The sequence below is a fragment of the Bos taurus genome, chromosome 2, assembly GCF_002263795.3.
Source record: "Bos taurus isolate L1 Dominette 01449 registration number 42190680 breed Hereford chromosome 2, ARS-UCD2.0, whole genome shotgun sequence".
NCBI classification, from domain to species: domain Eukaryota; kingdom Metazoa; phylum Chordata; class Mammalia; order Artiodactyla; family Bovidae; genus Bos; species Bos taurus.
Genome location: NC_037329.1, coordinates 13,630,282 through 13,647,292, shown reverse-complemented (window position 1 = coordinate 13,647,292; position 17,011 = coordinate 13,630,282). Strand labels below are relative to the sequence as shown.

At 36.5% G+C, this 17,011-nt stretch overlaps 1 protein-coding gene across 2 annotated transcripts in view; it reads right to left on the bottom strand.

Moving 5' to 3' along the window:
* Window positions 1–10,524: 10,524 nt before the first annotated feature.
* Window positions 10,525–17,011, bottom strand: part of NCKAP1 (NCK associated protein 1) — a 105,779-nt gene continuing 99,292 nt past the window's right edge. For both annotated transcript variants that reach the window (XM_024979807.2, XM_024979808.2), the window contains 4 exons: window positions 16,389–16,505; window positions 15,704–15,813; window positions 14,441–14,530; window positions 10,525–13,453 (listed from right to left, as the gene is read on the bottom strand). In XM_024979807.2, coding sequence (XP_024835575.1) covers window positions 13,337–13,453; window positions 14,441–14,530; window positions 15,704–15,813; window positions 16,389–16,505 — 434 coding nt within the window. In that variant the 3' untranslated portion in view covers window positions 10,525–13,336. The remainder of the gene's footprint in view (window positions 13,454–14,440; window positions 14,531–15,703; window positions 15,814–16,388; window positions 16,506–17,011) is intronic.

Here is a 17,011-nt window from a genome sequence, read left to right as displayed (position 1 = left end):
GTGGTTAAACGTGAGTTTCTAGCAGGTTTCAGGATATAATAAAGAGTGATGACACAGATTCCAGCTGCCGGATCCTGGAGATGCTGTGGGACCCTTAGGGACTGAGAAGAGGTAGGTGAGAAGCAAAGCATGCAGGAGAACGAGGAAGATATAAACATTGGACGGTAAAGCAAAGTAGATGGTTTAATTTTTTTTTTTTTTCCTTTTCTTTAAGGGACAAAGTGAAGCAATTAGGAGAGTCTGGAATATGCCCCTAAGTGCTAATCTTGACAAACTTATGAGATCAGGTCAGATTTATTGATGGTGCCCATCAGCTTTCCATAAGCCATTTAAAAAGTAATACATTGTCAAAATATGTTTAAAATCCTCAGGTTGTTGGTTCTGTAGCTTAAAGTGTGAAAGGAAGAAGCTGAGTAAATGGATAACTAATAATTGAAATAGCATGAAGAAGAAAAAAGGCCCAGATTTTATATCTCTGAAATAGGATCCCATTAATGTGAATGCAATTTGCTTTTTCTCAATCTGATGATGACTTTGTTTCTATAGACCAGTTTCCAGAATGTACTGTCTGTAGCCTTGATTACCACCTAAGTTGCTACTCTGAATCTTTCCTATATAGAAATTTGATAGTCAAGAATGTTCAAAGTCATGGACTTCCCTGGTGATTCAGGGATTAAGACTCCTTGCTTCTCCTGCAGGGGACATGTGTTCCATTGCTGGTTAGGAAACTAAGATCCCACATGCAGCATGGCATGGCCAAAAAAAAAAAAAAGACAGTTCAAAATAAAATCTTTCTCTGTGACCATTGGATACTGCCCCCTGCAAACTACCTTGCATAGTTCTTCTGCTGGGCTCCTATAGCTATTGTGAATATAAATACAGTTGACCCTTGAACAACACGGGTCCACTTGTAAACTGATTTTTTTCAGTAAATGCATTACTGCAGTACTACATGATCCAAGGTACGTTGAACTGGTGGATGAGGAACCACTGCTTTGAAGGACAGATTATAATGCTGTATAGATTTTCAGTTGTGCAGGGGTTGGCATCCCTAATCCCTGCATTGTTCAAGGGTCGACTATAGACACATTTTTTAAAATATAAATTTATTTAATTGGAGGTTAATTACAACATTGTATTGGTTTTGCCATAAATCAACATGAATCTGCCACGGTATACACGTGTTCCCCATCCTGAACCCCCCTCCCACCTCCCTCCCCGTACCATCCCCCTAATCTCAGTGCACCAGCCCTAAGCATCCAGTATCATGCATCGAACCTGGACTGGTGATTCGTTTCATATATGATATTATGAATGTTTCAATGCCATTCTCCCAAATCATCCCACCCTCTCCCTCTCCCACAGAGTCCAAAAGACTGTTCTATACATCTGTGTCTCTTTTGCTCTCTCGTATACAGGGTTGTCGTTACCATCTTTCTAAATTCCATATACATGCGTTAGTATACTGTATTGGTGTTTTTCTTTCTGGCTTACTTTGTATAATAGGCTCCAGTTTCATCCACCTCATTAGAACTGATTCAAATGGATTCTTTTTAATGGCTGAGTAAAATTCCATTGTGTATATGTACCCCAGCTTTCTTATCCATTCGTCTGCTGATGGGCATCTAGGTTGCTTCCATGTCCTGGCTATTATATACAGTGCTGCGATGAACATTGGGGTACACCTGTCTCTTTCAATTCTGGTTTCCTCAGTGTGTATGACCGACAGTGGGATTGCTAGGTCATAAGGCAGTTCTATTTCCAGTTTTTTAAGGAATCTCCAAACTGTTCTCCATAGTGGCTGTACTAGTTTGCATTCCCACCAACAGTGTAAGAGGGTTCCCTTTTCTCCACACCCTCTCCAGCATTTATTGCTTGTATACTTTTGGATCGCAGCCATTCTGACTGGCGTGAAATGGTACCTTATTGTGGTTTTGATTTGCATTTCTCTGATAATGAGTGATGTTGAGCATCTTTTCATGTGTTTGTTAGCCATCTGTATGTCTTCTTTGGAGAAATGTCTATTTAGTTCTTTGGCCCATTTTTTGATTGGGTTGTTTATTTTTCTGGAATTGAGCTGCAGGAGTTGCTTGTATATTTTTGAGATTAGTTGTTTGTCAGTTGCTTCATTTGCTATTATTTTCTCCCATTCTGAAGGCTGTCTTTTCACCTTGCTTATAGTTTGTTGTGCAAAAGCTTTTAATTTTAATTAGGTCCCATTTGTTTATTTTTGATTTCCAATATTCTGGGAGGTGGGTCATAGAGGATCCTGCTGTGATTTCTGTCGGGTTGCATTCCTATACACTAATAATGAGAAAATGGAAAGAGAAATTAAGGAAACAATTCCATTCACCATTGCAACGAGAAGAATAAAATACTTAGGAATATATCTACCTAAAGAAACTAAAGACCTATATATAGAAAACTATAAAACACTGGTGAAAGAAATCAAAGAGGACACTAACAGATGGAGAAATATACCATGTTCATGGGTCGGAAGAATCATTATAGTGAAAATCAGTATACTACCCAAAGCAATCTATAGATTCAGTGCAATCCCTATCAAGCTACCAATGGTATTTTTCACAGAGCTAGAACAAATACTTTCACAATTTGTATGGAAATACAAAAAACCTCGAATAGCCAAAGCAATCTTGAGAAAGAAGAATGGAACTGGAGGAATCTACCTGCCTGACTTCAGGCTCTACTACAAAGCCACAGTCATCAAGACAGTATGGTACTGACACAAAGACAGAAATATAGATCAATGGAACAAAATAGAAAGCCCAGAGATAAATCCATGCACCTATGGACACTGTATCTTTGACAAAGGAGGCAAGAATATACAATGGATTAAAGACAATCTCTTTTAACAAGTGGTGCTGGGAAAACCAGTCAACCACTTGTAAAAGAATGAAACTAGAACACTTTCTAACACCATACACAAAAATAAACTCAAAATGGATTAAAGATCTAAACATAAGACCAGGAACTATAAAACTCCTAAAGGTGAACTACAATTTTTAAATACAATTTATATAACAAAATATAATTTTGGAGTACAATTTAGTCATGTATTTTAGAACTTACATCCTATGATGGGTATTTTTTAACGTTCAGATCAGATCAAATCAGTCGCTCAGTCGTGTCTGACTCTTTGCGACCCCATGAATCGCAGCACGCCAGGCCTCCCTGTCCATCACCAACTCCCGGAGTTCACTCAGACTCACGTCCATTGAGTCAGTGATGCCATCCAGCCATCTCATCCTTTGTCGTCCCCTTCTCCTATTGCCCCCAATCCCTCCCAGCATCAGAGTCTTTGCCAAATCAGAGGGCAGACACACTGAAACCATAATCACAGAAAACTAGTCAATCTAATCACACGGACCACAGCCTTGTCTAACTCAATGAAACTAAGCCATGCCGTGTGGGTCCACCCAAGATGGGCGGGTCATGGTGGAGAGTTCTGACAGAACGTGGTCCACTGGAGAAGGGAATGGCAAACCACTTCAGTAGTGTTGCCTTGAGAACCCCATGAACAGTATGAAAAGGCAAAATGATAGGATACTGAAAGAGGAACTCCCCAGGTCGATAAGTGCCCAATATGCTACTGGAAATCAGTGGAGAAATAACTCTAGAAAGAATGAAGGGATGGAGCCAAAGCAAAAACAATACCTAGTTGTGGATGTAACTGGTGATAGAAGTAAGGTCTGATGCTGTAAAGAGCAATATTGCATAGGAACCTGGAATGTTAGGTCCATGAATCAAGGCAAATTGGAAGTGATCAAACAGGAGATGGCAAGAGTGAATGTCAATATTCTAGGAATCAGCAAACTCAAATGGACTGGAATGGGTGAATTTAACTCAGATGACCGTTATATCCACTACTGTGGGCAGGAATCCCTTAGAAGAAATGGAGTAGCCATCATGGTCAACAAGAGTCCAAAATGCAGTACTTGGATGCAATCTCAAAAATGACAGAATGATCTCTGTTCGTTTCCAAGGCAAACTACTCAATATCACAGTAATCCAAGTCTATGTCCCAACCAGTAATGCTGAAGAAGCTGAAGTTGAACGGTTCTATGAAGACCTACAAGACCTTTTAGAACTAAGACCCAAAAAAGATGTCCTTTTCATTATAGGGGACTGGAATGCAAAAGTAGGAAGTCAAGACACACCTGGGTAAGAGGCAAATTTGGCCTTGGAATATGGGATGAAGCAGGGCAAAGTCTAATAGAATTTTGCCAAGAAAATGCACTGGTCATAGCAAACACCCTCTTCCAACAACACAAGAGAAGACTCTCCACATGGACATCACCAGATGGTCAACACCGAAATCAGATGGATTATATTCTTTGCAGCCAAAGATGGAGAAGCTCTATCAGTTCAGCTCAGTTCAGTAGCTCAGTTGTGTCCGACTCTTTGTGACCCCATGAATCACAGCACGCCAGGCCTCCCTGTCCATCACCAACTCCCGGAGTTCACTCAAACTCACGTGCATCGAGTCAGTGATGCATGCCATCCAGCCATCTCATCCTCTGATGTCCCCTTCTCCTCCTGCCCCTAATCCCTCCCAGCATCAGAGTCTTTTCCAATGAGTCAACTCTTCTCATGAGGTGGCCCAAGTACTGGAGTCTCAGCTCTAGCATAATTCCTTCCAAAGAAATCCCAGGGCTGATCTCCTTTAAAATGGACTGGTTGGATCTCCTTGCAATCCAAGGGACTCTCAAGAGTCTTCTCCAACACCACAGTTCAAAAGCATCATTTCTTCGGCACTCAGCTTTGTTCACAGTTCAACTCTCACATCCATACATGACCACTGGAAAAACCATAGCCTTGACTAAACGGACCTTTGTTGGCAAAGTAATGTTTCTGCTTTTGAATATGCTATCTAGGTTGGTCATAACTTTCCTTCCAAGGAGTAAGCATATTTTAATTTCATGGCTGCAATCACCATCTGCAGTGATTTTGGAGCCCCCCAAAATAAAGTCTGACACTGTTTCCCCATCTATTTCCCATGAAGTGATGGGACCAGATGCCATGATCTTCGTTTTCTGAGTGTTGGGCTTTAAGCCAACTTTTTCACTCTCCACTTTCACGTTCATCAAGAGGCTTTTTAGTTCCTGTTCACTTTCTGCCATAAGGGTGGTGTCATCTGCGTATCAGAGGTTATTGATATTTCTCCCGGAAATCTTGATTCCAGCTAGTGTTTCTTCCAGTCCAGCGTTTCTCATTATGTACTCTGCATAGAAGTCAAATAAGCAGGCTGACAATATACAGCCTTGACATACTCCTTTTCCTATTTGGAACCAGCCTGTCGTTCCATGTCCAGTTCTAACTGTTTCTTCCTTATCTGCATACAGATTTCTCAAGAGGCAGGTCAGGTGGTCTGGAACAGTCAGCAAAAACAAGACCGGGAGCTGACTGTGGCTCAGATCATGAACTCCTCTTTGCCAAATTCAGGCTTAAATTGAACGAAGTACGGAAAACCACTAGACCATTCAGGTATGACCTAAATCAAATTCCTTATGATTATACAGTGGAAGTGAGAAATAGATTTAAAGGACTAGATCTGATAGAGTGCCTGATGAACTATGACGGAGGTTAGTGACACTGTACAGGAGACAGGGATCAAGACCATCCCCATGGAAAAGAAATGCAAAAAAGCAAAATGGCCATCTGAGGAGGCCTTACAAATAGCTGTGAAAAGAAGAGAAGCAAAAAGCAAAGGAGAAAAGGAAAGATATAAGCATCTGAATGCAGAGTTCCAAAGAATAGCAAGGAGTGATAAGAAAGCCTTCCTCAGCGATCAATGCAAAGAAATAGAGGAAAACAACAGAATGGGAAAGACTAGAGATCTCTTCAAGAAAATCAGAGATACCAAGGGAACAGTTCATGCAAAGATGGGCTCGATAAAGGACAGTAATGGTATGGACCTAACAGAAGCAGAAGATATTAAGAAGAGGTGGCAAGAATACACAAGAGAACTGTACAAAAAAGATCTTCACGACCCAGATAATCATGATGGTATGATCACTCAGCTAGAGCCAGACATCCTGGAATGTGAAGTCAAGAGGGCCTTAGAAAGCATCACTATGAACAAAGCTAGTAGAAGTGACTGAATTCCAGTTGAACTATTTCAAATCCTGAAGATGATGCTGTGAAAGTGCTACACTCTATATGCCAGCAAATTTGGAAAACTCAGCAGTGGCCACAGGACTCGAAAAGGTCAGTTTTTCATTCCAATCCCAAAGAAAGGCAATGCCAAAGAATGCTCAAACTACTGCACAATTGCACTCATCTCACACGCTAGTAATGCTCAAAATTCTCCAAGCCAGGCTTTAGCAATACGTGAACCGTGAACTTCCAGATGTTCAAGCTGGATTTAGAAAAGGCAGAGGAACCAGAGACCAAATTGCCAACATCCGCTGGATCATGGAAAAAGGAAGAGAGTTCCAGAAAAACATCTAATTCTGCTTCATTGACTACGCCAAAGCCTTTGACTGTGTGATCGCAATAAACTGTGGAAAATTCTGAAAGAGATGGGAATACCAGACCACCTGACCTGCCTCTTGAGAAACCTGTATGCAGGTCAGGAAGCAACAGTTAGAAGTGGACATGGAACAACAGACAGGTTGCAAATAGGAAAAGGAGGCTGTATAATGTCACCCTGCTTATTTAACTTATATGCAGAGTACATCATGAGAAATGCTGGGCTGGAAGAAGCACAAGCTGGAATCAAGATTGCCAGGAGAAATATCAATAACCTCGGATATGCAGATGACACCACCCTTATGGCAGAAAGTGAAGAGGAACTAAAAAGCCTCTTGATGAACGTGAAAGAGGAGAGTGAAAAATTTGGCTTAAAGCTCAACATTCAGAAAATGAAGATCATGGCATCTGGTCCCATCACTTCATAGGAAATAGATGGGGAAACAGTGGAAACAGTGTCAGACTTTTTTTGGGGGGGTGCTCCAAAATCACTGCAGATGGTGATTGCAGCCATGAAATTAAAATATGCTTACTCCTTGGAAGGAAAGTTATGACCAACTTAGGTAGCATATTCAAAAGCAGAGACATTACTTTGCCAACAAAGGTCCGTCTAGTCAAGGCCATGGTTTTTCCAGTGGTTATGTATGGGTGTGAGAGTTGGACTGTGAAAAAAGCTGAGTGCTGAAGAATTGATGCTTTTGAACTGTGCATATAAATAAGTCAATAAATATTTTTCAATAGGACCAAATAACTCAAAAATCATTTCTCACTAAAGATTAAAACATTTAAGATTTCAAACTGATTCTTTTCCCCAAAGAGGGAGAAAGAGGTCATAGTGTACCTTTAGAAAAAAGAAAGCAAAGTGTCTGTTTTGAAATTCAGGGCAAGACAACAAATGAAATGATGGTTCATGCTCAAGTGACTATAAAAAAGGGATGAAAAACATACATGAGTTACACTACTTTAAGGATTATTCATTCACAAGTCTTTACAAATAACACAGGTGAAGTCTCCCAGAGGCAAGTCATTGTAATAGAAAGGTGTACATGATTTCATGCACATTAACTAGCAGATTATGGTTCACTGTCTGATAGAACTTGAGCCTGGCTTAGAAAACCTGATGGTATATAATAGACTTTATCATTCTCGTATCAATGACACAGCATTTGTAAGTTCAGTTCATTTCCTTCTTTATAACCTACTTGTCTTGATTGGATCTGTAAACTCTTAATATACAATCAAAGAACAAAGCAAGACAGGCAGACCAGAGAAAGGAAAAGCTCTAGCTAGCCAAATTAGGCTCTGTCAAGCTCTCCTTATGAAATACTAATTTGTATACTTCTACTTCTCATGTATGCCAAGTTTGTTTTTGCCTTCTGGGGCTTTACCTTCACTGTTCCGTCCATTTCTGGTTTCTTTTCATCCTTCAGGTCTTATAGAGGCCTTCCCAGATGACACTTTCCAAAGTGGTGCCCCCAAGCAGCTCTTTGATTCCTCAGCCCATCATCCCGTATATTTCCCTATCACCATCAGAAGTTTCCTCCTTTTCTGTCCATCATCGTTAAGATGAGAACTTAAGTGTAAAGTGGAAACTTCTTTATTTTGCTATTATACCCAGGAATCAATATATATTTGCTGAATGAATTAATTAGCAGAAAAGAAGAAAATGATTAGGAAGACTGCCAATGACTAACTGGAGAATCCAGGATGGAAGTCATGGGAAGCCTGTGTGTCAAGTTCCATGGTTACCTCTTGTAAAGAAAAGGAAGGGAAAATTAAGAGATAAGTTGAATAAACAAAAGGAATAGGAGTCTAACAGAAAGGAAGGAACACCTTATTTTAACTCTAAGGTACTGTTTTAATGTGAAAAGTGTTAGTTGCTCAGTCACATCCAACTTTCTGCAACCCAGGCCCGCCAAGCCCCTCAAGCCCCTCTTTCATTGAGTCACAAAGAGTCAGACATGACTGAGCAACTAACACTTTCACTTTTCACTGTTGTAATAACTGAGGAAACACAGGCTTGGTAAGGGATTGCTACTTTAAACTACACTGATCTCATCTGGCCAATACCTGGGCTTCCCTGGTAGTGCAGCTGGTAAAGAATCCGCCTGCAACACAGGAGACCTTGGTTCGATTCCTGGGTCGAGAAGACCCCGTGGAGAAGGATAGGCTACCCACTCCAGGATTCTTGGGCTTTTCTGGTGGTTCAGATGGTAAAGAATCCAACCCGCAATGAGGAGAGCCTGGTTTGATCCCTGAGTTGGGAACATCGCCTAGAGGAGGGCACGGCAATCCACTCCAGTATTCTTGCTTGGAGAATCCCCATGGACAGAGGAGCCTGGTGGGCTACAGCCCATGGGGCCGTAGAGTCAGACATGACTGAGCGACTAAGCACACCAAGCACAGCATCAGCCAATACTTACTCAACTGCATCAGACTCTCACAACTATCACCATAGCACTGTGCCAATTACAACCCATAAAGCCAGGTTCTGACTTAGTTTTCTGGACTCAATCTTCCCTTAACTCTAAGTTCCCAACTGTTTTTTCTCCTGAATAAACACCAGAGCCCTAGTCCTATGGTAGTGAGAATAGTAATTTTGCTATTTGGGGTGGGGGAGGCGGTGGTTTAAGAAACTGGCGACACTAGCACAATAGAACAAACAGTTGATTAAATTATGACTTAAACCGGTACAAAGTTCACTCTAAGGTCCTGGAAGGCAGGGGTAATCTCTTTCATCGTCAACAGTTCAGACATGTGCTCTCAAACCGACTGAAGAGAGGACACTTTGTGCTCAGAAATCCTGCATTAGCTCTATCTAAAAAATAGTAATTACAGTAAATAAAGAGAAGATGGATTAATGACAGCTAAGGAGTGATTTCCTTTCTTAATTACATTTAATATATGATGTAGATTTCTATTTCCTCTGAATATTTAATAACAAAATGGCCACTTTACCTAGGTTCCAAAGTATTCCGTAAAAAGGGAACTTTCCAAAAAATGAAGTCTGTGCTGGAATGAATGATAGAAACACAAATTTAGCAAGCACATTAAAATATAAAGAGCTTTACAAGTAAACTTTACAGGATGTGATTTAATTGGCTATTTTATTGGTAATTTGAAAGGTCAGTATTAATTATATCAATTTAGGGGGAAAGTGTTTTTTCTTTAAAGTATGTATACCAGGCTATCAGTATGAAAGGCAAGGAAAGCCTTACAGCTTTTCACCTTTTGATTGGTAATTTTTTTTAAAATTTATTTTAATTGGAGACTAATTACTTTACAATATTGCAGTGGTTTTTGCCATACATTGACATGAATTAGTCATTGATTGGTAGATGTTTTTACTTGAGAACATAAAGTTTTCAAAATGACATATCTGAGAAATGAGGTTAAAATTTTTAGATAGTTTCCTACATATAGAGTACCTTTTGGAATTAGCTTACTGCGTAACTTAAAATGCACCTGTTTAACAGTTTAAATTTAGAATTAAGGAATTAGTGTCCTAGCATAATTTCAATCTACTCTGTAGTTTATATACTTAAATTGGATATATTTTCATTTTTTAAAATGTATTTTTATTTATTTGGCTGTGCCAGGTCTGATCTTCAATCTTCACTGCAGCGTATGGTAGTTGCGTCACGTGGGATCTAGTTCTCTGACCAGGGTTTGAATCCCAGGCCTCCTGCATTGCAGCCTGGAGTCTTAACCACTGGACCACCAGGGAAGTCCCTTCATTCTTTAACAGGTATATACCCTTTTATAGCAATGTTGTTCGGATTTGAAAATAATGCTTTATACTCCTAAAGGTCAATTAAAATTCAGTAATCAGAGTAGCTGTATACTAACATTAATTATTATGCACTATATTTTAATAGTCATATCACTATACTTAATATTGTTTGGGGGGGTGTTTTCAATTCTAAATACATGCACATAAATAACACGCAAACGTGTCCCATTAGCATTTTTAAAAAATCTTTGGACCATTCCACTTGAAAATGAGTAATCCATTAAATAAAAACAACAAACTTAAAAAAGATATTCCACTTTACTAATAAGCAAAGATATGCAAATTAAAACATTTATGTTTCATCTTTTAAAGAGGCAAAGATGCATCAACAACAGTAAAATTGGTATATATCAACAGTTTACCACAGGAGGAAATTGTACTCAAATACACAACTGTAAGAGTAAAACTGATATAATCTCATTGGAGGGAAATTTAATATGTTTAAAATGTATACACCCTTCCACCAAGCAATTTTACTTGTAAGAAATTATGCTATTTTTAAGGAGATAAAAGCCCAAGTTCACCAAGATATTATTTATAATACAGGAATACTTCCTTTTATTGCGCTTTCCTTTATTGCACTTCGCGGATACTGCATTTTTTATAAATTGAATGTTGGTAGTAACTCTGCGTTATCAGATGATGGCTAGCATGATTTTAACAATGAAACATTTTAAATTAATGTATGTGTTTTTTTAGACATACTATTATTTCACAGTTAACACACTACAGTGTAGTGTAAACATAACTTTTATATGCACTGGAAAATAAAAAAATTCATGTGACTCGTTTTATTGTGATACCCACTTTACTACAGAGGCCTGGAACTGAATCAACAATATCTCCAAGGTATGCCTGTAATGAACAAGAAGAAATCTGCCTAAATGTTCATCCAAAAGAAACTTTTAAACTAGTTATGGTATACAAGGAGGCATTAAAAAGAATATCAAATAGCAGACTTTTTCTACTTGAGTGAAATAAATAGATTACAGGCAAGTATATATGTTATGATTACATTACTGTAGAGAAAACAACAAAAACAGTATGTTGCAGTATAAATTCAGAAGAAAATGAGAAAAGTTAAGACAAACAAGATGTTAAAAATAGGAGTTGTCAATCTACTTTTAACTTTATTTAAAAATTTGTTTGGGGGGAGGAGTAGAAAGACTCTCTGCAAAGAACAATCCCGTAGTACACCAGTTAGTCAGTCAGTTTAGGAATATGAGAAAAAAACTGGGGCAAGATAAACTTGACAGGACTATGAAAGAGTGACTTTTCTCTTCACCTGAAGAGGGGTAAATAATGTCTTCACCCTTCCACATACTACCCCAATGGAAGTGTATATATTCAAAATGCCTGCTTTACCTTCGAGGATATTACTACTGACAAGTTATTACCGCTCTAGGATCCTAGTATTTCAGAGCAAACAGCATTTAATCTTACTTTCAACTGTTTACTGTGTATTTAGGTTATTTCAAATCTAAAACTATGTCATTAAAAAATTCCTGACCACTGGAAATTTTCAACAGATAGTGACAACTATTCCCTGCTTTAAATATAAACTGGAGAAACCATACACAAAATAGAAATATAGTCTTGTGGCACTTCAATTTCATTCCAGTATCTGAACTACAAAAAAATTATAACTAAGTTCACAGTAGCTTTCTTTTATCTTAACACAAGTTACCAGTGTATATATAAGAAGCTGTGAACAACAGAAGCTCTATGATATCCAGATACACAGCTCATGAGAAAGTCTTTACAATGCTAGTCAAAGAGCAAAACATCCACTTAGTTTTCAAATTAAATGAGGTGCTCTGCCTTCCATGCCAGCTGCCAAGCAATAGTCTCTTTATGTGTTTCTCATTCATTACTGACCGATATAGCAGTTCTCAACATTTTCATTAGTTCTGTGATCATTCCGTGTTTTTCCCCTAATCTTTCAAATAAATCTGTCCATTTTCTTACTGATAAAAATTAGCAAGCTAATGGCACACAAGTTTCCTTTTAGCGCTTAACTTTTAAAAAATGTTATGCAACTTTATTTTCTAATTTTAATATTTTTTCTAGTGGAATATGTTTCAAAACATTTAAGCAAATCTTATAATAGGTGACCTAGTATCAATGTGCTACTTAGATATACCTAAAATAAACTAAAGTTTATTTTAAACTAAGTTTAAACAAAAAAACTTCCATTTTACTGAATAAATTTCTGAGGATCCCAAAAAGAAATCATTCAAAATGTGATAGTCTAGTGTTTATTTTGTTACGGCAGGTACACTTGAATTTCAAAAATTTAAAACATATAAAAAGTGGTTAGGGACTAACATTTGTATCAACAGTTGATAAATGTCTAAGATTGTTTATTATACAGCAGGGTACAATGGTAGTGCTAACGCCAACAGGGCACTGTGGAAATTAGTCTAAAAATTATTATTAGGCTTTATACAAGCAACATCATTTGCTGCTGTTTTAGAATTTGGGGACACAGTCTGCTTCTAATGCTAAGCAGTCCATGAACACTTTTAATGTTATACAGTGTTATAGTAATTAGTTTGGCAAATGTTTCAAAATAAAGTAGAAATGTATTCATAACATCACAGAAATGCACATCCAGTTTTGTTTTCAATAAGAACCATAATAGGTACAGGTCAGAACTCTTCCCTATATGAAATAATTTACACACGATGAATGCTATAATATCACTATCTAAAATAATCACTAAATACAATTATTTTTCAGAAATAAACAAGCAAAGGTTTTTTTTCATTATCAAATATCAAAAACATAGAGAATGTATGTTTTTCAAACAAATGATATTCTAAAATTATTAGAATAATTTCAATGAATTCCGTAAATGTGCGACCTAAATCAACCAAGTATACTGAAGTACAACCATATTAAGAAATTGATGATCAGAAAATACAACCATATGAAATAAATTTATAATCCACAAAACTGTTTTTCAGGTCTTAAGGTCAAACAGTTCCACAGTTTACAGATAAAACAGAGGCAACAAAAATGCGTGCTTGTCTTCAATAAGTAGTTCTTTTATGCAGAGGATGTAACACTTTGCTTGTAGACAGCATGGTATGCATTTCTCAGCAAGACATAGGGAAAACAAGATTCCAAAAGATCCATTGTCAGGAATGGGGATTCCTGCACAATCTGAAAAATTCCAAAAATGTATTAATTCAAGTTATTTATAATGGAAACATTTACTGACAATGAGTAAGGAATAATTTTATATTGCTCTTACTGGGAACACATAAATTTTTACTTTTACTTTTAAAGTACTTTACTTTTACTTTAAAATCTGAAATGTAAATGTGCCATAGTGCATGCATTAAAACATTTTAAATCACTACTTCTCAATTAAATCAGTTAATCAACAGGAAATACCAAGCACTTGTATTGCCCTCAACAATATACCATTTATTTAAAATATGGTCCATATCATCAAGTCTAATTGGTAACACAACACTAAGCTAAAAAGCCAAATCAAACCTCAGACCATCTATGATTAAGTGGAAAGCTGTTAAATTCTAGAGTTTTCAAAAGACAAGAAAAATCAATGTAGGCTAAAGTAATCAAAGTCTATCTAAAAAAGGCATCTGAGCTACAAGTACGTGGAATCATTATTAGGCTGCTGTGGAACCACTGTTAAGCTAGACACAGACCTCTGCAGATAAAGGAAAGTATTCTAAGTGAGGAAACAATCACACTACAGAAACAAGCACAGCTGGCTTCATGGCAGTAAAGAGAAGGAATTGACTAGGCACAGAAGGTTGTAAGAAATGTTATTAGATGGGTGACATGGAGTCAGAAAATAGAACATTCAGAAAACTAGGAAGAGATGAAACTAGGAAGACTTGGAAAATATAAAGCCTGAGTGTTTCCCAATAGGTTGAAAAACTATTTATAAAAGAACACTCTACAGGTAATGGTGATTCATTCTGTTGTTTTCTGAGATCCTTACCACATGGCAGTCTTTTCAGCGATTATTAGAAAGTGTGTGGCTTGGGTGGAGTGACTATAAATTGTCAAAAAAGTACATCAACTCTTATTACTATTTAATGACTAAAATACCAAGAAAATACTATCAGGAGTGACTGGAACCTTTTTGTGATTAACAAAAATTAAAATAAGACTTACCATATCTAGCAGTAAATAAACAGATTCTCTATTTCGTGTAGTTGTTTTATCTGTCTCCTGGCCAATTTTCAGTAGACTGGAGGATGCAAGCTTAAAAGTATACATACATTTTAAGTAAATAAGTTTTTTTAAAATAAAACTTTCACTATATATTTATAGTGAAAACTTTCACAGTGTATTTATCTTCAGTACGCTTCAACTTGCAACACATTTCAATAACAAGGTGAGCTTAGGTTCCATACTTTCAAGCAACAATTTAAGAGCTATTAAGGTATAAACAGACACAAAGATAATAAATGATACTGAAAAATTATTAGAATGATTTCCAATAATAATTATTGGAATAATAAATATTTGGTTAATCAAATATTTTTACTGGTCTTTAAAACTGATTTTTTTTTAGAACAAGTTAAAAAAAAAATAACCACAACAATTTAAATTCCTTTTTCTCTGCCCAACATCTGTATTAACTGTATTTCTTAATTTCTAAATAAGAAAATTTCACACTGAGTTTGAGTTAATACTACTACAGTGAGATTGACATTAGGTCTTGAATGAAGGAAATAAAATGAAAAAGAAAAATTTTAACTCTTAATACTGTTTTCTTTGAAATAGATGTTATTTTATTCTCCAATTAGTACTACATTTGCTTTAAAAATTAAAAAAAGAATTTTTAAAAGCTAACAGGATTTGTAACTTGAAAAGATGCAAATATTCTAGTGCTCTTATATCATAAGTGCGTCTTTTAAGTAAAATATGAAAAGGTATGCTGATACAGGAAAGAAAGAGCTACACTACCACAGAAACTAAGAGCAATACTTCATGAGGCTAGAGTCAGCATTACTACTTTCTTTTGGCAGTGAGTAGTATTCTTAGAGTTTGTCTCCATTCACAGACTTTCTCCAAATAAATGGAAATAAATAAAATATATCCTTTTAAAGGGAACATTCATCCTTTGCCTCTATCTTTCTTTGTTTTGTTTTGTTCTCTTTCAAACACTAGGCAAAATTCTAGAGCAGTCCAAACATCAGCTCAGAAAAAAAAGTCATATTGCAGAGCTCTAGAAACAAGAGACTGCTAAGCCAAAGGGGAAAAATGCTAAGCTAACTGCTCCTTGATTTTAATACCCTATTTTTACCTGTTTCTTCTTCCAAAAATAAATAAAGAGAATTTACTTTGTTACACCCCAAAGTTGTGATTTTTAATTTTCTCTAAAAAAAAAAAAAAAAAAAAAAGTCACGAATTTTGCTTGATTATACATACCGCCAAAAATTCTTTAAGCCGATCTTCAATGCTTCCTTTGTGAATTGTAAACAAAGCTGCAGCGATCTGGTTGATGGCTTTGGCCAAGCAATGTATGTTGTTGCAGTGCCCTGAGAAAGTGCATATAGGGTTTGTGGTTTCTGTGTGACTCCAAAATATCAAATCTCTAATGACTTTATAATCTACATAAATAGTGGCATGATTAAAAACAGTTGGAGCATAACCTGCCTTGCCCTCTCTTCACTTTCATGAGAACTAGTGCTTTTAAAAACAGTGTAGAAGAGAGCAACAACCATTGCTGTATTAAACAGGCACATTTTCAAAAACCCCTAAAAGAAACCATACATCAGTTTTACACTGTTTTGGAAACTTATTAAGTGCTTAGCTGCTTTAAGAACATTTCCCCATTCAATCCTTAAAATAATCCTAAGAGTTGGATAGTCCCTTCACTATCCCCTGCCACATACACATGCAGGCACCCATAGGCTCACATGTATACACTTCATATGTGTATGTGAAACTGGGCTTAGAAAAAGAAAAATTCAGTCTTTTAAGATCACACATCTAGTAAGTAGCAAAACTTAATCCACTTCTTATTGTGTTAAAAAAAATGCACAATTACTTGAAAAGTACCTACTATATCAAAACTCATAACTCTCCCAATGACAAAACAAACTACTATTACCTTCTATAGCAGGGCTATACTGAGACATCACATTACTGGCCAGTGTGGGCAAAGAAACGGCCACAAACACCATGAGGAGGCAGGCAATTTTATATTCTTCTTCTGGACTTATGTTTTCTAAGGCAGAAAAATTACAAATAACATCAAGGTATTTCTTTCAAGATTAGTTAAGAGTTGATGATCTAAATCAGAAAAATCACATTTTAATTTTTATGTATTTTACTCTCTATAGAGCTGATTATGATTTTGTTACAAGAAATATAGAATGCATAGAAATAATACACAATAGTATCAGCCATTATCAAGCTGTTAAGCATATTTCAAGGACATCTAAAAAAACAGTAAGGCAAAATTTCCTTTTTCTTTTTTAAATTGTAAGGTTACAGGACTAAAAATATATTTAGAATAACTGGAATCCTAAAATCTTCTACTTGATAACTAATAATAAATTATTTAATAGGAAAACTCTATGTTTCAGTATAGAAAATTTATCTCCTAACTTACTGTGCCAAATCATCCAAAAAACTTCATTTTTTTTCTAAAAGATATACATGTGATCTGATATTTACTATTAAAAAGATATAAATGTGTAAAAAAAACTGGATTTCTAACTTCTTCATTTT